Below are 24050 nucleotides of genomic sequence, written 5' to 3' on the forward strand. Positions count from 1 at the left end.
CCCATGTGTTGAATACACTTCCATAAGGTAGTTCTGCCACATTTAACACCGATTTCATCTTTTTCAAGCCTCCTAATTAAGATATCGAATATAGACACGCTTTGTTCCTCATATAACTGGTAAATTTTACGCCGTATTATATCTTGATCACTTTCATCTACACTTGAGAAAATGTCAGCAACGCTTCTTTTTTTCCTCGCTGAAATGGGATTATTCACAATTTTCCATACAGCTGATGTTGGAATGTTAGTCAATGGGGCCATTTCTTCTAAATGCTTGCTTGCTGGCACCACGTTCAATGACAGTCAAATAAACACTGTTTATAACTTCCTTAGTATCAATAGAATAGTGTTTTCTACATTTGGGCGGGAGCATCTACTGAGATACACTAGACTCGCACATATGTTGCATAATTCGCACACGATTCAAAACACGCCGTATTACACACGAAATAAGAATGATTACTAATAAACTTAAACTAAATAGTATACCAAACCAAAGAATATTAAGCATAGGTAGGTATAAAGTTATTTTCTATTACGGACCACAATTTTACCTAAATTTAAATTCTGAAACTATAGGTAATAATCTTGTTGCATTGTATGTTAATAACCACTGATAGATAATGAATCTCTAGCACGTTACACTTAATGATTGCACCGAAATTAAACGGTAAAAAGGGGTTTATTTGACGTAAACAACTGCTTGTGCCAGGCACACGCGGAGCAAGTGAATGCCCGGCGGCTGACAGGCTTCAGCGAGCGTTGTGTGCGGATGGTGGCGCCCTCTCACGGATCGTTGCCGAACTACGGCCCAGACTCGCGCTCCCCATTATGCGAACAGCCAGGAGGGCGAGTGTTGACTGGTGATGCTAACAACCACCCTTTGATAATCCCATTCAAAAGCAATTGATCACTTTCTTATATCTATGGACAGACCATACCATCAACCGTAAAACACCCCGTATATAGAGATATGGTAACAACCAGCAAGCCAATTAATTTATTTGGCGATAATTCGGTGTTTTGGAAATGTCTCCCGCTTATCTGTGAGTTATCTCGTTTGCATAACTTATGAATAAAATTTGACCGACCTAATATTTAACTACAAACTGTTATTATACTTATTTTATGTGACGCGTTCAAATAATTCAATGGGTGAGCATTAACTTAGATTGTAAAAAGATTGGGTGCTTTAAATTATTCATTATTTATATCATACTATAGTTAATTGTATCCATCCGTACTAGAAACCTATAGTCTATGGGCCGGGGACTTATTTATAACAAGTTGAATTTTTCTGTGTCGCTTCGTTTCCACAAGACGCCCAACTTTTTCCTGTGCACAAAACTTCGATCTTAATAACTAAGAGATTGAGCAGGTGTGAAACACATTTATTTAAGAGCAAACTCCTTAGTTTAATCGTGAAATAATGTTTTAACAAATATTAAACAATTTTTCTACAAAAAAAGAGATATGATCATTGTTGTTCCCCAACCCAATCATGTACCATTTCCTGGAACATACGAATTTATCACTAACCAGCTAATTTTTATACCGAAGCTTTATTTATAATCGTACAATTAAGACCTACATTTGAAAATTGACAATTCTATGGTGCCACTTCTTTTTATTTATAACCAGTATTTTTATTTTTTTTGAGTAACTTCGTTTTTACGAGATGTCCAACTTTTTCTTCTGCGAAAATGTTATATCTCAATAGATAAGAGATTGGGTAGGTGTGAAACACGTTGACTTAGTGATAATTCAAAATTTATTACCATTATTAGTTTATTTGTGAAATAATGTTGTAACAAATATTAAACAACAAGTGTCCTACAAAAGAAATGATATGATCATTATTGTTCCCCAACCCGATTATGTACCATTTAATGGAGCATACGAATATATCACGAACCAGCTAATTTTTATATCTAAACTTAAAAAATAATCATACAATTAAGTAGTCATATTGTCCTACAAGTTACATAATAGGTGTTCTCAGACCTGCATTTGAAAATTGTCATTTCTATGGTGCCACTTCTTTTTATTTATAACTAGTCAATTTTTTTTGAGTAACTTCGTTTTTACGAGACGTCCACCTTTTTCTTCTGTTTTATCTCAATAGTTAAGAGATTGGGCAGGTGCGAAACACGTTGACTTAGTGATAATTCAAAATTTATTACTGACATTAAGTTTCTTGGTTTAATCGTGAAATAATGTTATAACAAATATTAAACAAGTGTCCTACAAAAGAAATGATATGATTATTGTTCCCCAACCCGATTATGTACCATTTACTGCAGCATAGGAATTTATCACCAACCAGCTAATTTTTATATCTCAGACCTCCATTAAATTATCAATTATATGATGGCACTATATTATAATTTTGTTGATACAGGGTGTTTCAAAAGTGTACGCCCCGACATTAACTTTGTTATTTTAAATGGAACACCCTGTATGTTTCGGCATTTTTGGAATACTTGGTTAAAATAAAGGCCACTTTCTTAAGAAATTCCTATTCGAATTTTGCATAGTTTAGGCAGAAATTGAGGATATGTGTTTTTTTTTTCATATTTTGATTGCCTAATATAAAATTGTGTCGTTACGCTACTGAGCCAGGTATTGCAACCAAAATTTAACCACAGTCGGTGTCGTTTTGGAGAATTCAATTTGCAAAATTTCAAATTTCAGATATCAATTCTAAGACAATAAGGTAAGTTTGTCTTATTTGGGACACCCCGTATAAACTGAGGCGCATCTGTCAAACTGATCGTTTTATTTGGCACACGGTGTACAAACCTAACGTATAAATAAAATAAGAGCAAAGTATTAGCTGGACGGATGATCAACAAATTTATAATAATAATATCTGATAACTATCAATTTTTTGTAGGACACTATAACCAACCATATTTTTTTATTTGTGTCCTACAATTTGTAATGAAAAAAGTGCCACCATGGAATTGACAATTTTCAAATGTAGGTCTAAGAAGACTTATTATGTAGCTTCTAGGATAAAATGGCCACTGAATTGTACGATTATTAATTATGTTTAGATATAAAAATTAGCTAGTTCGTAATGTATTCGTATGCACCAGTAAATGGCACTTGATTCGGTTGGGGACAACAAAGATCATATCATTTTTTTTGTAAGACACTATTTTATTTCACACCTGCCCAATCTCTTAACTATTACGATCGAACTTTTTCGCAGAGGAAATAGTTGGGCGTCTTGCAGAAACGAAGCTACACAGAAAAATTCAGCTTGTTATAAATAATTTGTAAAAACAGGCCCAGGCCCACAGACTACTAGTATTTGAAATTCTTGTTCGTAGGTTAATTTAATGAAAATAAGTATCGGAAACAACTGAAATTTCTTCAAAATTTTCTTTTGTAAAATTTTTAAATCTATTTTCGAATAACCATAGAAGAAGAAACGTTGACGGTAATTCCGTTGGAGGAAGTGCGAAGATTCGTGGAAGACTGCTTCAAAGCCGTAGGAACTACTAGCGAAAATGCTTCCACGGTGGCGACAAATCTTGTCGAAGCAGACTACAGAGGCCACTACAGTCACGGGATAAACAGACTGAGTAGGTTTTTGTTGAGTTGTTTCACCGCACTCGTCCATTGTAGATTTGTACATACAGGACATCATGGCGAAGAGATGCGATCCCAACGCGATACCGAGCATCGAAAAAGAAACGGTAGCTACAGCTTTAGTTAACGGCAACAACGGCCTTGGTTCTGTGGTTGGCAAATATTGCATGGACTTGGCAATAGCAAAAGCCAAACAAGTCGGAATTGGGATGGTGTCGGCTTATGGTAATTTTTCTTTTTGCTGCCGCTTACAAATTTTTTGGATTCCTAACTAGTTGGCTTTTTCAGAGATTAACTGAAACTGGCTGATATGCTACTCTGTAATTAATTAATTATTTATTAATTATATTAAGAAAGAAAAAAAAATTAAATACAAGGGTTTGAAGATTTTTGCTCAATGTCAGAAAAATCAAACGATGATCGTAAGCTGTCAAAGTGACAGCAACATATTTTTTTAAAAATCTAATGCCCTACATGTTATTAGCTTAAATGATTTCAAAAACATATAGTTTATCGACCTTTCATTTAGAAGTTTTTTCAGATATTTCACGTGGTCAAGCCTGCCTTTGTAGCAACCATATTTTCTATGGTTGCAATTGTTCTAACAATGTTCTACTTTTGACAACTAATCAAAAGTAAATATCTGCCGCGTAAGTTAAATAACTTAAGATATTTCAAATATACTGAGGAAGAAAAACTCCAGATAATAAAATTATATTACTCAAACAATAAGAATATTAATAATTAATGTTAAACCTTTTCCACATAACCTCCATTATACATGGGCCAATATTTCCTTTCAATTTCCACGAGTTGATAAAATCCGCGGTATTTTCTCTTTAGATCTTGTAAACCGATGTTAACTATTTCTCTTATCAGTTGTAAACTTCCAGGCTTATTATAACAAGTTTTACATAAATATGTCACAAGGATTCAGGTCGGGACTGTTGGCAGGCCATTTGATAGTTCCTTGCTTACCTATCCAAAGAGTATATTTATTATTTAGATAATCGGTAAAGCCTGTTCATAGATATAAGAAAATGACTACTGATACTGGTGTTTAAATCTAAAATAAAATTACAAGTTATTTTTATTACCTACTTAAATTACTTAAAATGATTCACACGATATATCAGTATCACTATCGCTCTCATAGCCTGTTCTAATTATTATTTGTTTTATATTATTTGCAATATGGATATACGATTGTTCTGCTTTTTCTATATGTTTAACAGAACTTGCCCAACTTTGTGGAGGGATCTTAAAACTTCGGTTTCTACATTTGGGCGGGAGCATCTCCCGAGATACACTAGACTCGCACATATTTTGCATAATTCGCACACGATTCAACACACGCTATATTACACACGAAATAAGAATGATTACGAATAAACATAAATTAAGTAGTATACCATACCATACCATACATGTATTATAGTCATGGAAATCTCCGTTTTTTTGTAAAGTATTTTTATTTTTATATACCCATAAACAAAGTTCTAATATGTATACACACGCTAAAGTAATCTCGAAGAGATGTGAGCATATTAGAAATTTATCTACTATCTACTCTCCAGTCAAAACACAATAACTATGCAGCTTTGAAGAAAGAAATTGGCATTGAGTCCCGCAAAATAGGGTTTCGTCGAGCTCTAGTCCTAAAAATTTAGCGTGCTTTTTTAATTCAACGGCTACACTTGTTTTTTTGACATTCAAAAAGAGTTCGTTTGCAAGTCAAACGCTCAGTTCGCTCGGAAGTGACCACAGTCATCGCCAGCAAATATCAAATCGGTTGGATGCTTCTCCTAGACCAATGAAATTTTTCTGTTTTATATGAAATAATGTTAGGAATTTCAGGAATAGGGACTTTAGTAAACAAAGAGTCTACGTCGAAACTAATCAGAATATCCTACGAAACTAATGTAATGCTTTTCAATTGTTCAATGAAATGAAAAGAATTAAGTACCAAACTATCGGATTTCCCATAAAAGGTTTTAATATAGTAGCTACATATTTTGCTATAAAATATCAAAATCAAAGGTGCTGACAATAGGTCGAAGGGGTAATCCTGCTTTGTGAATCTTAGAGAATCCGCAGAGAAGAGAAATTTTAGAATCATTTGGGGTGCTTTTTTCACAGATTATGATAGTGGAGAAGCCTTAATAACAGATAAGGTTAGCTTTTGATGGTCGCTTGCAGTAGGTAGATTTCGAACTTACGCTGCGAATGAGAATCTGATTTCTAGTCAGACGCCTTATCCGACAGGCCAAGCCTAAATCTGTTTGAAACTCAAACTACTCCCGATGATGTGCCATGAGTTTGAAAAATACGGGCATTAAATTTTCATAATTTTAAGCACTCAATTCACGTATTTGACAAAATTTTCTGATATTAGGTTAGCGGGTAACTAAAAGTAAGCAAAACATTGATCATTTTCAGTAGCTAGGTTTCGAACCTACGCTTTGTTTGAAAGTCGAACTAATTCTGATAATGTGCCATGCGTTTGAAATACACGGGCATTTTAATTTCAGAAATTTATGCACTCAATTTGAATAGTTGAAAAAATTTTCTGATATTAGGTTCCCTGTTAATTAAAAAAAATCTTTTCGTGATATTCACTTCTGTTCATGACCACCATAGCATTTCCTTTATTTTCTTTTAGAATTACGATGTCAGGATTTGATTTTTTAAGGATTTCATTAGCTGTTGGGGATGCCAGTTTGTTAAGGATAGATTCGACATTTAAAATGATTTCCTTTTTCGGGATAATACGTGGGACAAGGACGAAGTTCGAACCTGAGTTTTCCGTGTCAGAAAATTGGTGCGATGATACATTTACAGGGTTTGGTAGTTGTGAACGGTTTGAAGGTTTTACTAGTGTTGACGTTAGTTTTTCAAATTTTTGAATGTGATTCTGGGTAGAAGATAAACGAAGATTTTCAGCTTTGTCATGAATCAAGTTTAAAAGGGTATCAAACTGAGATGGGGACAAGATGAAAGCAATTGCAATGTCTAGATATAGACGACTGGTCTTATTCTTTGCTTCCTTCTATATACAGATAAGGTCTTGGCATGACGTTATATTTTAAGAAAATTAGGGATAACTCTATGGTCTCTACGACGTAGCAAACAAGTCAGTGTACAAAGTAATTCTTTTTACTATTATTTGAAGTTTGGAAAGCCATCAATCAGATCTAAGAAAAACTATAAATCAAAAAGTCTTATAATTTATTACATTGAATTTTGTTTTAGGATCAAATCATTACGGAATAGCTGGAATGTACACACTACAAGCCATAGAGCACGGATGTATCGGAATCAGTGGCACTAACACATCTTTAGTCACTGTACCAACTAGATCCAAGACGGTTAGATTACTATAATGGAATATCTATAAACAAGCGTCTAGTGCACTTTTTAAAGAAGTTAATATAATAGATGGTGTTTTCAAATGGAATGTCAAAAATTAAGAGGGCGATTTTTGGGGCCATTTTAAAAAGAAAACTTCATAAAGGTCTCAAGTTTCGAGATACAGGGTGGTAAAGCTTTCAAAAAATAAAATATATTTTCTTAATATCTCTACTACCATTTTAGACATGTTAATGAAATTTGGCACACATGTACTGTGTATCAAAAGGCATTAACACAATTTTTTTAAACACATCAGTGGCGGGCGTTCTGAATTTCTATTGTCCTAGTAGACCTGAAAATAAGAGAAAGTACAATCAACATCATGGAAAAAATCTTTCTGATAGAAACTACGGGAATAGTACGCGAAGTAATGAACATTTGAAAAAAAAAGAACTACCGTTTTGCAGGCTAACTCAAAGTCCAACCAGCTTTTTGTCCTTCTGAGAGAGAATCGGAGAAAAGTTAAAATGCAGGAAAGTCCTGTGGAAAACATAATAATAATAATAATAATTAATTCGAGAATTTTTTGTGAAAAATAAAACATCTATGTAAAACAAAATATCTTGTTTTTACTTAGCAACTAGTGTCATTCAGAAAAAAAAATTGAATTCGTTTCTTTTTACATTTACAGTTTTAATGAAATAACATAACATCCTAACAACAAGATCAATAACAAGCGATTCTTATTTAAAAAAACACTACTTACTATTAATAATCTTTAACAAAATTGCCTGTTAATAAATTAATAACAACCTTTTTGGAGAAAAAGTAGAACATACTAGATATGTTGTTGAAAGTGTCCTCCACCTTGAAGAATACACTCTTCAGCTCTTTTCGTCATATTGCCGCGCAGCTCTTCTACAATGTTAAATGGGGTACAATAAACCAGACTTCTAAAATGACCCTATAAGAAAAAGTTAAATATTATCTTACTGCAACACTAAAGTGAGCAGGCGCGCCACATGCATGAACCACATTCTGTTCCTAACTAAATATGGTACTTCTTCTATCAATATTCTAAAAACCGGCTATAAATCTGGCCATTTAGCCTTTCTAGCAGCCCAAACGTCTACCAACAAATGTTCTATATATTTAAATTCTACATCTGCATGTAGGTTTCTATCGGTCCACATATGGTTACTGTGGAAATTTCTGATTGCATTTCTGGAAAAGTTAGCTTCATCTGTAAATACTATTTCTTAGTCAAAGTGCGTAAAATGTTTAAATTGGTATTGCAGATGTAAAAAAAATATATTTTATTTTTGAAAACTTAACCCCCACTTTTTTAAAATGGAACCAAAAGCCGCCGACTTAATGATTGACATTCAATTAGAACACACCATGTATAAGAAGGTATACCACGACCAGAAATATTGTGTTTTCGCAACCGACTCCGTGACTAACTTTACCTACTCTTTATTACTCCAAAACCGCAAGCCTTTATAGAACACTGCCGAACAGACCTTCACCCGTCACCATTCCAGGACCGTCCTAGGAATCTACACTACACTACACTAACAAGCGGAATATAAGTATATTTTCAATCTTTTTCGTCCGAGCAATTTTTGAAACATATCGTAATTAATTTACAAAATATTAAACTTAGTAATAATAATAAAGTCTCAGTCACTTAAAAAATCATCACTATCGCTGCTGTTGTCACCTAGTTCAATGATCAATCGCCACTAATCGTTATCGATTAATATTTTTTTCTTTTATTACTCCTTTTTCACAGCTACTTCTTGCCAAACTACGTTTATGGTATTATCACCAAACTTTGGTGCAGTGTTATTTCTTCTTATATGCGCCTTCATCTCATACCAAATCATCTCAATCGGCTTAATCTCAAGATTTCATGTACGTTTTGTTGTGCTATCGAACCGCGGATATAATCTTAAGTCTTAACAAATTAAGCCTTACAAATCGAAGAACTATGTAGAAGACACAAAAATGCAAGAAGAAGAATATTAAACTCTTGACTGGAATATTCGGCACTGCATTAACACACAATAACGTGTTTTACCACAAACCGAAACTAAATTTTCCATACTCGACGCGCGTTTCGCCAACCAAGTTGGCATCTTCAGAAGAAGATTAAAAACAGTTTTAATCTTCTCCTGAAGATCCAATGAAAAGAGCCTCGCAGACTCAAACCTGGAGAATCAGGTATGGTCTCTTCATAGATGTAAGAAAGTGACCAATTGCTTTTGAATGGGATTATGCAAGGGTGGTCATTAACATACAAACCAACAAGATTATTACCTAAAGTTTCGGAATTTAAATTCAGGTAAAATTATGGTCCGTAATAGAAAATAATTTTATACCTACCTTTGTTTAATATTCTTTGGTTTGGTATACTAATTAGTTTAAGTTTATTAGTAATTATTTCTATTTCGTGTGTAATACAGCGTGTGTTGAATCGTGTGCGAATTATGCAAAATATTTGCGAGTCTAGTGTATCTCAGGAGATGCTTCCGCCCAAATGTAGAAAACACTATTCTATTGAGACTAAGGAAGTTATAAACAATGTTTATTTGACTCTCGTTGAACGTGGTGCCAGCAAGCAAGCATCTTTAGAAGAAACGGCTACGTTGACAAAAATTCCAACATCAACTGTATGGAAAATTGTGAATAATCCCATTTCAGCGAGGAAAAAAAGAAGCGATGCTGACATTTTCTCGAGTATAAATGAAAGTGATTAAGTTATAATACTGTGTAAAATTTACCAGTTATACGAGGGACAAAGCGGGCCTACATTAGATATCTTAATTAGGAGGCTTGAAAAAGATGAAACCGGTGTTAAATGTGGCAGAACTACCTTATGGAAGTGTATTCAACACACGGGTTTTAGATTAAAAAAAATTCACAAAAGGCAAGTTTTAATCGAATCTTTTAGAATTCGGAAATGGGGACTGGAATATCTAGAAAAAATTGGGATTTACAGAGAACAACAAACTCCAATTATTTACATGGATGAACCCTGGTTCGACACATATGATACCCCGGAAAAGGGTTGGGTTGACTCAACTGATAAGTGTAAAACAAAAGGGCCATCAAAAAGAGGTAAAAGATTAACTATTCTGCATGCTGGCTCTAAAGATGGTTGGATTCCAAATGGACTTTCTCTGTCTGCGAAAAATATTAAAGATTCTTCTCTGGATTACCATGAAGACACCACCGCCCATTTATTTGAAAGTTGGTTTAAAAACAAACTAGTTCCAAACATTCCTCCTAATAGTGTAATTGTAATGGACAATGCAAATTTTCACGTCGACAGTTGACTAAAACCCCTTCCTCATGTGACACAAAATCAACAATCCAAAACTACATGTATAATAACGACATTTATTTTCACCAAGATTATACCAAAAAGCAATTAATTGAGGTTCTACAAAGCTTGAACCTACAAAAGGAATACGTCTGTGATAACTATTAAAAAATCTGGGGCATCCAGTTTTAAGTCTTCCACCTTACCACTATGTATATTTAATCCCATTTAACATGTTTGGCACCAACTGAAATCTGCCGTATTAACTCCAATGCCCTCAAACTTTTAAAAACCGGAGTTTTTAACATCCTTCCACAAAGTTGGCCAAATTCTGTTAAACATATAGAAAAAGCAGAACTATCGTATATCCATATAGTAAGTAATATAGAACAAATAATAATTAGAACAGGCGATGATAGCCATAGTGATACTGATATATTATGTGAATAATTTTAAGTAGCTTAAGTATAATTTATTTTTAGATTTAAACATAAATACATACATAAATAAATAAATATTGTTAAGTATCTTTCCTAACAAAACCTCAAATAATTAAATTCTAATCAAAGTACGGACCTGTTCGGCCATATTACATTCTCACAGCTTGCCCGGGTTTTTCCTTAATTCGTATCAGTTAGTCACTTTCTTATATCTATGAACAGACTTTACTTACCCTTATCCTTTGAATTATCCAATGAAAAGAGCCTGGTAGGGTCAAACCTCGAGAATCAGGTACATCAATACGTACTTACTGGAAGGATCACAGTCAAATACCTCCGTGATATATACGAACATAATGTAATTTAGATTAAACTCTTAAGAACGATTCATATCACCCGATGTTTAAAAATAATCGTTTCTACTTATTCGAAATTACATCATGTATCAATGCTTAATCACATTTAAAACGGTCCATTTACGTTTCATAGAAAAATTTCAAGTTTCTACAAATATTCGTTACGGTCCATCTCTGGCAAGACCTGCTTAATGCAGAGTAAACATCTGTTGGGATGGGTTTTACCACGATCCTGCAAATGTCTGCTGTTAAGGTACTCTCAAGTACTTAAAACGTCAAAGCAATAAATGCACTATATTTTTGGTCGTACAATAATTTAAAATTGGTCAAAACCTTAAGTCACGACTATATCCGCCATTTGTTTTAGGCGTCTTTGGGTACGAGTCCCCTGTCGTTTGGCGCATCTGCTAAAAATGGCGACTCTTTCGTCCTTGACATGGCTACGTCGACGGTAGCATTAGGAAAGGTAAGTGTTTGTCAGGTTGTCAAAAACGCAGTGTTTCTTGATAAAAGCAAGTGAGGCGCGAAAGAAATTAATTTCGTTGATTGTTTTGTTTTATCATTTTTTTGCATCGATTTAAAAAAAAGTGTTTTTCCCGTGGAATAAACAACAGTATACAGGGTGATTTAACAGGAAAAACCTATTTTTGAACTAGATAGAGGAAAGTAGACTTGTCAAGGGCCCGATTTTTGAGAAACATTTAATGGTTAACAGTTCAATATACTTCATTACCAACCTAGATATAGGACGTATTGCCCGACACGGGCATTCAATAAAAAAGTTGTATTCGTTTATAAGAAAACGGAGAACTGTAGAAAAAATCTACATTACTGCATTTGCTTCAAAATATGCCGTAAAGATGTTTCCAACCCAATCCAAAATTTTCATAAATAAAAATTTTATCAAATTTGAACATTTACACATTTACATTAAAATAATATAATATAATCAATGTAAAATGTTAAATTTTAACATTTTACTTTCTAATATTAATGTTTATTTGGTTGAAATAACTCTAATTTTGTGTTTTAAATCATCAAAAATATTAAAATTAAATATTCAAAATAATATCTAAAATTAAAATTAAAATATTAAATAGCTCTCGGGTGTCGTTTTTTTCACGTAAGTTATTTTCAATTGGCCTTTTCTTTTCTAAATTTCCGTTGCTTATTAAATTACATTGATTTCAAAAATTATATGCATTTATTTGTATCACGTAAGTATTTTTTGCCAATATTGCAGAAAAAAATTCTTTGGGAAAGCGATGAAAACTACATTTTCGAGAACTTGATTTTTCATCAAAATAGTTCTTATTGCACCCATACATGGCACATCTCGTTCCAGGCATACCTAACTATTTTTTGATGTAACTTATCCCACTGAGAATGGTAAAAGAAATGTATTTCTTACCTATATCGTTATGTGTAATATTTTGAGCTTACCTCCTAATTAATAACACCGCTAATAAGCAGCACGAACACAAGACTTTTAATTCTTTTTTTAAGGTTAAAAATACTGTTTTTCTCAGTTGCTGCCACTCAAGCACATACAATTTTAAAGTATTTGTTAAAGCTTATAAACACTGTTTTGTCTAAGTTTTTTTTACAGAAATACAATTAACACAAACATAAGCGCGCCACTCACCAGTTTAAATTATTTTAATTGTTCAAAGAACACAAAATACAACGGTTTATTACGCCTTCAAATGCATTGACAGAATACACAAATCCGTTAGAGGACTTCGCTTACGTCACATGCGACCACGTGCCATCGATAATTTTGGCGAACATATGTCATATGGGATTGGGCAATCCTATTAGGGTTACGATTCTTGAGTTACAACGATGTATTGACGCTTCTGCGCCAACTCTGTTTTGCTTTGAAATCTAATATTATGCAGTGTTGCCAAATCATACTTAATTTCATAACACTCAATTCATTTAAAAATCATTGAACAAACATATTCATGTCATAGCTATGTATATTAATAAAATAACATTTTTAAGATATAGAGTGCCATAAAAAAATGATGTGAGCATGTGAACAAAAATATGGGAAAAGCCCCCCCCCCCCCCCAAAAAAAAACAAATAAGCAAACATCGAAATCATTGTAGACCTATGTTATTCAAAAGATATCGAAGTGACGCCTTCTTGATATTTCAGCCTTCTTTTCATCACAGACACCAACAAATCTATAAGGCTGCGAAGGGCTCGAAACGTGGATTTTTTTTAATACCATTTTCGTAATTTAATTTGGGCATGTACGCATATGTTTGCTACTTGTCATTCATTATGCCTATGACATATTAACAACTTCAAAGTATTTTAAATTCGGTTTTAAATATCGGTTAAACATCTTAATTGATAAACTGATCTCTGCAAAAAATCGGCAACAATGTATGTCACTAACTTTTATTCAGAATTTCATTTGAGAATTCGCATATTTTTATTTATCTTTATTCATTATGCCCATACTATATTAATCATATAAAGTTATTTATAAAGTATAAAAAAATTATAATGCAAATATGTTGGAAACTGTAGGTTTCATCAATTGCTGAATCAAAAACAGTTCGTTAAGAACAAGTAGGCTATAGATTAGAAAGGAACACGTTCACATTGACATTAGCGTAGACTTTCATTAATCTAAATAAAAGATAATTTGCCGTTATTTTATCAAGAAACAAAAATTACTTCAAGTGATTAATATGCTATAGGATAATTAAAAATGGCAAATAATAAAAATATGCGTTAGTGTAGTTAGTGCAGCGTTATAGCACCCCGTATATGCTCGAATCAAGTTGTTCTGGAATTCCACTGAATTTCCTTTGTACTGTCCTATTGTCCTTCAAAATTGATCAATGTACTGCTATGGTCATAAAACTTTATTTATTTAATAAAGCATAATTTTTTCACTTGTTTGTTTTTAGAAACAACTGTACTTTTTAAGGTCCAAAAAATTAGTAAATAATGCATTATAATAGAAAATTTGTAGCTACGAGGTTTAGATCTACATTCATACTATTCTAAGTCGCTAACAAAGGAACATTATTGAAATATTTACAAGGAATCTGGTTTCATATTTTTGTTTTTTTGTTCAAAGTATAGCTATAACAAGAAAACTAGCGATGTCACATTTTTATGTCAGTTCACCCTAACTAAACGAAATTAACGAACGAGGTATGCACGAAAATTTATTTTGCCGAGCCTTTGCAATAATAGTAATAACATTTATTTCGCAACAAAATAATACAGAAAGTATCACAAAATTGGACCTTATGATTGAAAACAATAAAAAAAATTTCATGTTCAACCCCTAGACACTGAAAGCAATATTCAAATAGGTACTCGCATAAAATATCCGTTTCTGAATAAGCAACCAATGAAAAACTTTTGGTTAGTTTTGATTATAAAATTATGTGTAATAGAAGAGGTCCAAGCATGGAACCTTGTGGAACACCACACGTAATTGACTATGCAGATAATACAGAATCCTGAAACTCAACATATTGGAGTCTGTTGCTGAGATAATTGCATGTAACAGCTCGTGGTTTAATCTAGCGAATAATCAAGGATGCTTTTTAATCTAATAATTACTTATTTTTTCAATAACTTTTGATAATACTAGTAATATACTAATCGGTCTCATATCACTAAAATTTGATATTTCGGAAGAGAGAAAGAATTACTAGAGAAAATTTAAGGAGTATGATATTATACATACCAAGTTCTAAAAAAAAATATGCTCAATTTATAAATAAAAAATGTCTGCCATCTTTTCGATTCACACTGTACAGAGTGAGTCAACGATAAAGTTCTCATTGGTTTCAAAAGTTATAAGAAAATGGTAAATACAGCAGTTGTAAACATTGTTATTTTAAAGTATATACGGTGGCTTAAAAAGGCGTGACGATCAGTATACCTACCCTGTAGCATCTAATTAAAATTCCGTTGCATATGTGTTTGACGAATAAAGTTGATATCAAATATATTTTTAAACCTTTAAAAATAAGGGCGCTATCCTAACTTTTTTGCAAGTGTGAAAACTAGTATTTTTTTAGAAAAAATTTAAATATTGGAAAAACTAGGGTCTATTTAGGATGCTCCTATACCTTATCTCTATCAATACGACATTGAGGAAAAAATGTTAAATTCAATAAGTGTTTGACCCTGAGTATATATTTTATTTATAGTATTTTCATGTGTACAGGGTGTTCCGTTGTGCCGGGACAATTATTTTTTTTAGTTGAATGCTATGAAGATTTATTAAAATTATAACTACTAGCTTGATTTTGAGTATTTTTTGCTCTTACATAGCATATGAAATTTTTAGTAACTTTTGAGATATATGAACTTTTCCATTTTTTGCGGAAAAACAGGTCATTAAAAAAAATTCTAATCAATAAAAAAAGTTAATCTTTTTAAGTAGAACACCTGGTATTTAGCACTCTTATTTTTGGGATTTAATTTTGTATCATTGCCTATATATAGCTTTTATTACAAAAATTGGAAGTTTCTTCAACAAATTCTGGCTGTAGATACAAAAATCTATTTTATTATCCATCATCAAACGAATATGTTGACCTTAAATGTATGTTGAAATCCCTTTACTCGTATAAATTTGTGATTTTCCGATGACCAAGAATGATTATTCCTTCTGTTAAAAATACCCTTTCGTGAAAATTTTGACTCGAGGATCCAAATCACTATTTTCAAACAATCTGGATCTTCTTGTATTCTAACCAATATCATCTCACTAATGGTGCATCACGAGGGAGAAGAGATTGTAATGTAATTATTTTGTAATTATAAGGGGTGCAATAATTATTATTAAGTTGCAATAAAACAACTATGGATTATTCGATTGACATAAATTTTATTTATCCGAAAGATGGCATTACATTTTAAATATGATTTCTGGCATATGACCGCCAGGGCTGGCGCGGATGTAATCCAATCTGGACGTTCAATTTTCGATGACTTTTTCCAACATTTGTGGCCGTATATCGGCAATAACACGGCGAATGTTGTCTTCCAAATGGTCAAGCGTTTGTGGCTTATCCGCATTAACCAATGATTTAACATAGCTCCACAGAATGTAGTCTAGCGGTGTTAAATCACAAGATCTGGAGGCCAAATCACAGGTCCAAAACGTGAAATTAGGCGGGCTGTGTGACATGTTGCGCCGTCTTGTTGAAACCACATCTCGTGGACATCATGGTTATTCAATTCAGGAATGAAGGAGATCACCATTTTTTCTGGATATAACTCCACCATGGCCGACCAAGGCCTCCTACCCAGATGAAATGTGATTACTTTAATTTTCTTTAATTGCAATATTTTGGTTTTTTCCTTATGACTCGAAAACCAGTCATTATAGATATACCATAGTTTCGTACTTCTAGATGGCAAATTAATTGCTCATTTTAAAATTCCCACGTGACATGGATTTTTATATGTTGTCAATTGGGCCTTATCTTACGAAAGCCCTGTCGGCGATAAGTTAATGCTCATACGATATTATAATAAAGCAATTTAATAGGGACCGTAACCAAAAATTCAAGTGTTCAACTGTACGGGTTGCTAATTAAATTACTATTTTATATCGGGTTGTTTGTTGTCAATTTCTTAAAAAGTATTTTTTATCTCCGCATCTAAGAATGAAACAATATACCAGGTGTTCAATTTAAAAAACGATAGTCGATCTGCGTGACGAGTATATCCGGCAACACCGCATGGCCAAAAATATTTTTACCGTAAGTCATTCTCTATAAGCGTCTAATAGGACACTTTTGTTCTTCAGTGTCGTACTTAATGAGACAAAGCATGGGAACATCTTAAATTGAGCACCCTCTGTGAAGTATTAACGGCGACCCCATAACCGTTGCCGAGATATAAAATTTTTATACGAGCGCAGATACTTTCGAAAATTCGATTTCATCGATTTTCGAAAGTAACAAGTTATTTACCAACAAAACTCTTCAGGATATAGTCAACGTGTTCTACGATATAGTTTATTTAGCTATCGATATTTACGTTCCATTAAAGAAGTTTTCGGCTACGAAGTGTCCAGTTTGGTTTTCCCGAGAGCTTAAAGATACAGTAATTGATAAGAAGAAATCACATAAACGGTATCTTGGTGCTAAGTGCTAAATGTAAATTTTTAAAAGTGCAGTGTTACCAGGAATATATATTTCTGACTGAATCGACCTCAAGAGAAAAACTTAAAAATTTTTGGAAGTTCGTTAACAGTAAAAAGTAAAGGAACTATATTCCATCGGACAAATATTATGGAAATTGAATGAATAATTTTCGAAAATGGAAAACTGTAAAACTAAAGGGTTAGGGATGGTTTTTGTTTGTTTTTTCATATTTTACAAAATTATCTTTTAAATGAGTGATACTAGTATAAGTAGACCGAAAATTAGTCATTGATTCGGTTTTCTTTTGGTACAAACAATGTAACTGTATATTTCGGTGAGCTGTTCGTATAAGTAACACAGGGTGCCCCAGATATTCATCAGGAAAATCTCTTATTGATTTTTTGAAGGTTAGGAATTTTGAAATAGTAGCTTATTTCTTAGAGAGTTAGAAAAACAATTCACTTTAAGAAAATGTTACTGAAAAGTTATTGAATACGTTATTATTTTAAGTTTTAATACTTTGCTTTACAGTTTTTATGAGTTTTATGTATTCAATTGTTTTCAGAACTTTTTGAAAAAGGTAACATATTAATGCGAGAATTAAAAGAAAATTACAAAACATATAGCAGTTTAGATATATACCAGGACTAGGAGTGCAAAATTCGAAATTTTTATTTATGAAGATTTTGTAAAAAAAATTAAAATTTGAAAATAATTTAAAAAAACTTTGACTCACCCTGTATATTTAAACTTCCAAAAAGGAAAAGTCGCTCGAAGCGTTATCTACAACAACAAACATTAATTTATGGATTAGTTACTTATCTCAATAAATAATATTGTTCTATTGGTTTACAAATGCACATTGCTTTGTTCTAAAGACAACTTTTCGATCGAGTTTTATAAATTGGTTTTAAATTATTTATTAGATCGGTTGCAGTAGCGTAATCAATTTGAGCTTTAGCTACCGAATATGTTATTATTTTAAATTTTGATACTTCGCTTTACTTAGAAGTTTTTGAAAAAGGTAACATTTTAATGCGAGAATTTAAAAAAATACAAAACATTTAGAAGTTTAGATATTTAACAAATAAAATGTCGGTATAATACAATTCATAGCTACTTTTTTGAAATAACGTACCAGCACAAGGAGCGGAAAATTTGAAATTTTCGTTTATGAAGAATTTGTAAAAAATAAATAAATTTGAAAATAATTTAAAAAACCGTTGACACCCTGTATATTTAACCGTCCAAAAAGGAAAAGTCGCTCGGCGCGTCGACAACGCGATATCGGCGCACCGATCAGCGTCTCGATCGATCCTCTTAAACCGCCTATTTACATTATTGGCTTAAAATAAGCGCGCTTACTTTCGCGCAGGCGCGCTTCGTTTCTGCTCGCCAGTTTGGCGCGAACACGAACGACGTGAAAGTGCATTGTTGTTTTTCGGTTAGTGCTCCGAAAACAGCGTTACCGAAATGTCAATTCTGATTTACCGTTAAAAAGTTCCGTGTTTACGGTTACGCGGTAAAATAGTGGTGCTATCGCTCGCACCGGTCGAGATAAGAACGTTTCGAGGACCATCATGGACGGAACGTACGACTTGGACGCCCTTATGAACCATCTCGGTAAGTATGGTTTATATATAGGCCTTATCTTAACGCTAAAAGGTGAACGTCGCGTTTTCGTCGTAACGTTGGAATTTAGATCGCGTTTTAATACCAAGGCGAAGTCTTCCAAGCGCCGGTCGATTGTAAACACGGCCTGAAAATTGAGATAATGAGATCGACTTAACAGTAAAAGTTAAAAGTTGTAGAGATTGTTTTAAACGTGACGAATAAAACGCAAATTTTTTAAATGGAACGCCATATTTTAAAATTTTATTTAATTAATTGAATTTTGAAGCGCCAAAATTTCCCGGCCTGAATATGAAAGCAACAGAGCAGAGTAACAATTTTTTATTATTTTTCAATATAATCCTCCTTAACTTCAATACACTTATCACATCTCTTTATTAACAACTCAATCAATTAAAAAAAATATTCTTTTGGTTTTTCTGCAAAATGAGCTAAAACAGCCTCTTTTAACTCAGCTTCGTCGTTAATCCGCCGTCCACGTAAGTCCTTTTTCAAATATCCAAACAAATAATAGTCGCTGGGGGTCCTATCTGGACTATAAGGAGGATGATCTATCTGTTGGAACCCACACTCTAAAATGGCAGCTTTTGCAACACCAGCAGTATAGACAGGTGCATTATCGTGCAAAAGACGCACGCCTCTGGTCAGTTTTCCTCGACGTTTCACACGTATGCAGTCTCGCAATTTATGTAATAATGTTGCGTAATGTTTACCATTGACAGTGGTATTAGTTTCTTTAAAATCCATCAAAAGAATTTCTTCACAATCCCCAAAAATCGTGGCCATCACCTTTTTTGTTGACTGGCAGACTCTGAATTTAATTGGAGATGCTTGATTGATTGATTCTTTTTTCGATAGAGGGTCATAATAGAGAACCATAGTTGCATCTCCCGTCACAATAGTTTCTATCACAGGCTTCGGTTCCGATCCACAGAGTTCCAAAAAAGACCGCGCACACTCGACACGGCGTTGTTTTTGAATAGCCGAAAGGTTTTTAGGAACCCATCTTGCACTAACCTTATGCATACCTAAATGATCATGCAGGATGCAACGAACACTTGTATCAGAAAGCTTAGTAATTTCTGAGATTTCCTTGATCTTTAAACGTTGATCACTCAATGCCACAATCGCAACAATATTTTCTGTTATGACCTCCACTCGTCGACCAGTTCTTAAATCAGCTTCAAGGGACTCCTGCCCTATTTGAAAACGTTTCGCCCATTCTTTTACTACAGAATACGAAGGAGAACATTGGCCGTACACACCATGCAGCCTTTATTTAGTAATTTTAGGTGCTAACCCTTCTTTTGTCAAAAACTTTATGACTGCTCTATACTCAATTTACGTTATTTGCGACATTTTTTCGGACACCTTTTGTTTAACATGCTGTTAATAAAAAACTATTTGACAAGACTTCAATTCTTTTTTCATAGCCTACTAAGATATATGTTAAAAAGAAGACAAAGTTTTATCGTGATGCTGGAGCTGCATCTATGTCAGGCCGAGAAATTTTGGCGCTAACCTCGTACCTAAACCTAATAGTTTTTTCAATATTTATTAATTATTTAATTATTGTGGTACCAATAAATTTAAAGACAAACTAAGCATACTTTGTTGGCAGAAAGACTTTAGAAGGGGAAGTACCCTAATAGACGTATAGCAACTAGACAATGTCTTCAGTGTTTAATGGAACGGTTTGATGTTGGTGGTAGTATTCAATATAAAAAACCAAAAGTGCTAAACTGGAATGCTACAAATGAAGAAAAAGAATAGGGAATTTTACTTCTTCTTAGGCACTTTCCATTACGAGTTCGCCGTTTTAATTTTCCACAGTTCTCTCATATTCCAGTCCTACTCTCATGTCCTCTTCGTCTTCTCCCTGGAGGTCCCCATTCCAGTACTCGTTTCGTCCATCTGTGTTCTGGCATTCTTTGTATGTGACCATGCCATTGGAATGCTCTGTTTTCTAATTTCCTTGTTATCGAACATGTTATTCCCATTTGTTGCCAAATTTCTGCAGTTCTTGTGACTTGGAGACATCTTCTCATAAAGTCCAATTCGACCGTTATTATTTTAATTCCTATCGTTGTTGTCATTTTCCATACTCCCTGCTCCATATCAGGTGATATTTTGTATTATGCTTTGGAAGATTATTTTCTTGTTTTCTTTACTACGAGTACCGTTCCATATCAATCTGTGAAGTGCTCTTGTAGATTGTTTTCCTAGTGCTATTTTTGCCTCTATATCCCTTAAACATGTACCATCTCGGTGTATTGTCGATATTGTTGATACTTGAAAGTTTGGCACCTATTATTAATTTCGTCCTCTAAATTCAAATCTAAATCTGCTCCGTGTTCGAAGTGTTTTCGGAGCGCGAGCATTGAAGATGCCAAGTGAGATTTTGGCGAAACGTCTGCAGGATTCCAGTCGGATGCAGGATTTGCAGGATTCCAGTCGGAGTTCAACGAGCGAACGGATGATATCCCGGAATATAGTGTCATCACATTTTTCCATCCGTGAATCAATACGTGAGAATATATATATATATATATATATATATATATATATATATATATATATATATATATATATATATATATATATATATATATATATATATATATATATATATTAACTTCCATGACACAAAAATACTTTCTACAGAACCAACCACACAAAGATATCGAAAGAAATAAAAACTCCATAACCGCGAAAACCGACGTAAAACATCTGAGTCAAACCTATTTTGAATTGTTAAAGTAAACCATTTTAATACTCAGACGCTCCACCGTTTATCAGTTGGTCTTAAACTTAACACAAACGTACACTCTAAAAAAATAAATAAATAAAACTAAGAGGAAAAAAAAAGGCATCAGATACAATGAATGTTTATTTTCCACTTTTATTTTTGAATCGTACGCCAAAGCAAGAACGTTATCTGGTTAGTTTAAAGAGAAATGTACTTTTCCACAAACAGCTCTAATAATAAACACTTTAAAAAATTATATTCCGCTTATATCCTGGAACGGTTATATGTAACGGGTCTGCTAGGCAGGATGTTCTATAAGGGGCTGCGGTTTTGGAGTAATTTGAAGTAACAAACAATAGGCAAAGTTAATCACGGCATCGGTTGTAAAAGCAGTATATTTCTGGTTGAAGTATATCGTGAACGGCAGTGAATCGAAGCCAGTTACTATTGAACGTGGCGTGAGGCAGAGTTGCATACTGTCCCCCACCCTCTTCAAGGTTTTTTTTTTCGAAAACATATTCACAGAATCCCTAAGTGGTCAGTTGGAGGAGAAACAGTTCATAATATGCCGGCTATACCGTAATTATAGCAGAAAATGTCGCAAACCTGCAAAACTTAGTAAACAGATACAATGAAACTTAACATAAACGTAAAAATAAATAAAACTAAATATATGATTGTGAGTGAAGTAGATGTTGACCAGAACCTATTAACTATTAGTTTTAAAGAACCGTTGAAAAGAGTGACAAAGTTTAAATATCTCGTCTTCTTTATTGATCAAGATATAAATCCTTCAAATGAAATAAGATGCCGCATAAAAAAAGCAAGAAATAATACACTAAATATTAAGATGGATGGATGGATGAATGTATGGATGCCAAACATATACGCTTGTAGCATTTGAAATGTGGACATACAGGAGAATGCTTAAAATATCCCGGACCACAAGAACCAGAAATGTGGAAGTTTTTCGAAGAATGGGACACGACATACTACTTCTAAATATTATCAAGTGACGATAACCTGAATACATAGGCCATATAATTAAAAGACCTCGATATGATTTCCTTCGACTTATCCTTAATGGTAAAATGGAAGGAAAGTTTATTGAGCGTGAGGCTTTCATGGCTAAGAAACCTGAGAGAATGGACAGACCTTAACGAAGATGAGTTACTCCATGTCGGCAAAGATACAGAGAAATCGTGAACATGGCAGTGATCAACGTTCAGGTTCAAGTCAATTTAAACTTTGCCCGTTATTTCCACCAAAATTGCGAATAACTGTCTTACTTTATCTATCGCTCCACTTTCTCCTGTTCATTTTGTAATTTTATCAGAGCCCTGTTGGCTAATGGTTTTGTTATGGCCAACTAATTATAGCAGTAGTGCTAGACATAAAAAAATGTAAATATTGGAAAAGTTAAAATAAATCGTAAAGTATTAAAAATAGGTATAGTGAAAACTCATATAACCGGATACTCACGACTCCTCTAGTTTGGTCCGCTTGTTACAGGTGCAAACTTAGATCTGCAATTATTTTTAAGGCTTCATTATAGTCGTATCACTATCATACTCTTGATAGCTGTCTTCTTCTGGTTCAGCTTCTTTCATGTTTTCAATTGCATTTTCAATGTTCAAAGTAGTCTCCTCAGTCGCTGTAATATTGTCGATTCCAACATAGTTCCCAAGAGTTTCTTGCGTTATATTCATTTCCCTAACACATCGTTTCAAATATTACCTTCTGGATACCATGCCATTGATATAGAAAAAAATCATTATTTTTTGAAAACCAGCTTTATTCAAACAATTTTGGATTTTATTCCAGACTGACTTAATAAAATAAAATGCCTCTAAAATATTTACAGTCTTTGCTAAATCCGACGCGGATATTATTTGATCCATCTTTGATAAAATGCGCTTCAGTGTGAGTCCACGATAATAGAATTTAACACTCTGTATGATACCCTGATTAAGAGGTTAATATACTGACGTCATATTTGAAGGCAAGAAGATAATTTTTATGTTTTGTAATTTTACCTCACGGGATGCGATGCTGCGTTATCTAAGAATAATAAAATGTTTCGCTCTTCTTCTTCTTCGCTCCTCACTAAACTCGAGATCCCGATAACTGTAGGTCCTAGTTTTTACACTCTTCAAATTTGGCTGTTCTTTATCCGTCCACGAGGTGCATAGGATATGTAAATGGCTGCGTTCAAGCATCGGCGTCTATTTTTTTTTCGATTTTCGACTGTTTTTTGAATGTTGCTATGAAACTCGATAAGTGGCGATTGGTCCCCTAACTGAACTTGTTGAGATTGGAGGGGTTTGGGGGATAGGGGGATAAAAAATTAAAATCCCCGTTTGCAATTGACAAAGAAAAAAATTATTTCTCGAAAACGGTTTACGCTGTTGAAAAAAATCTTCAATGCGAAGACGCATAAGATTCGGC

General features: G+C 33.5%; 2 protein-coding genes across 3 annotated transcripts in view; both read left to right on the top strand.

Moving 5' to 3' along the window:
* The first annotated feature begins 1153 nt into the window (after nucleotides 1-1153).
* Nucleotides 1154-17231, top strand: LOC132704174 (uncharacterized oxidoreductase YjmC-like). The gene is made up of 6 exons (XM_060674069.1): nucleotides 1154-1157; nucleotides 3434-3595; nucleotides 3639-3827; nucleotides 6855-6970; nucleotides 11445-11543; nucleotides 17064-17231. Exons 1-6 carry the CDS (start codon nucleotides 1154-1156, stop codon nucleotides 17229-17231), a joined length of 738 nt encoding a protein of 245 aa, XP_060530052.1.
* A 1450-nt stretch (nucleotides 17232-18681) lies between these two features.
* The window catches only part of LOC132704723 (organic cation transporter protein), a 40111-nt gene continuing 34742 nt past the window's right edge, over nucleotides 18682-24050 (top strand). For both annotated transcript variants that reach the window (XM_060674931.1, XM_060674922.1), the window contains exon 1: nucleotides 18682-18844. In XM_060674931.1, coding sequence (XP_060530914.1) covers nucleotides 18802-18844 — 43 coding nt within the window. In that variant the 5' untranslated portion in view covers nucleotides 18682-18801. The remainder of the gene's footprint in view (nucleotides 18845-24050) is intronic.

This window comes from Cylas formicarius, unplaced genomic scaffold, assembly GCF_029955315.1.
Source record: "Cylas formicarius isolate icCylForm1 unplaced genomic scaffold, icCylForm1.1 PGA_scaffold_10__41_contigs__length_53128322, whole genome shotgun sequence".
Taxonomy (NCBI): domain Eukaryota; kingdom Metazoa; phylum Arthropoda; class Insecta; order Coleoptera; family Brentidae; genus Cylas; species Cylas formicarius.

What these genes read in the sequence shown, in the direction of transcription:
- LOC132704174 (XM_060674069.1), top strand. An exon ending in TGGGATGGTGTCGGCTTATG is followed by an intron (nt 3,828 to 6,854) that starts GTAATTTTTCTT and finishes ATTTTGTTTTAG; the next exon opens with GATCAAATCATTACGGAATA. An exon ending in TACCAACTAGATCCAAGACG is followed by an intron (nt 6,971 to 11,444) that starts GTTAGATTACTA and finishes CATTTGTTTTAG; the next exon opens with GCGTCTTTGGGTACGAGTCC.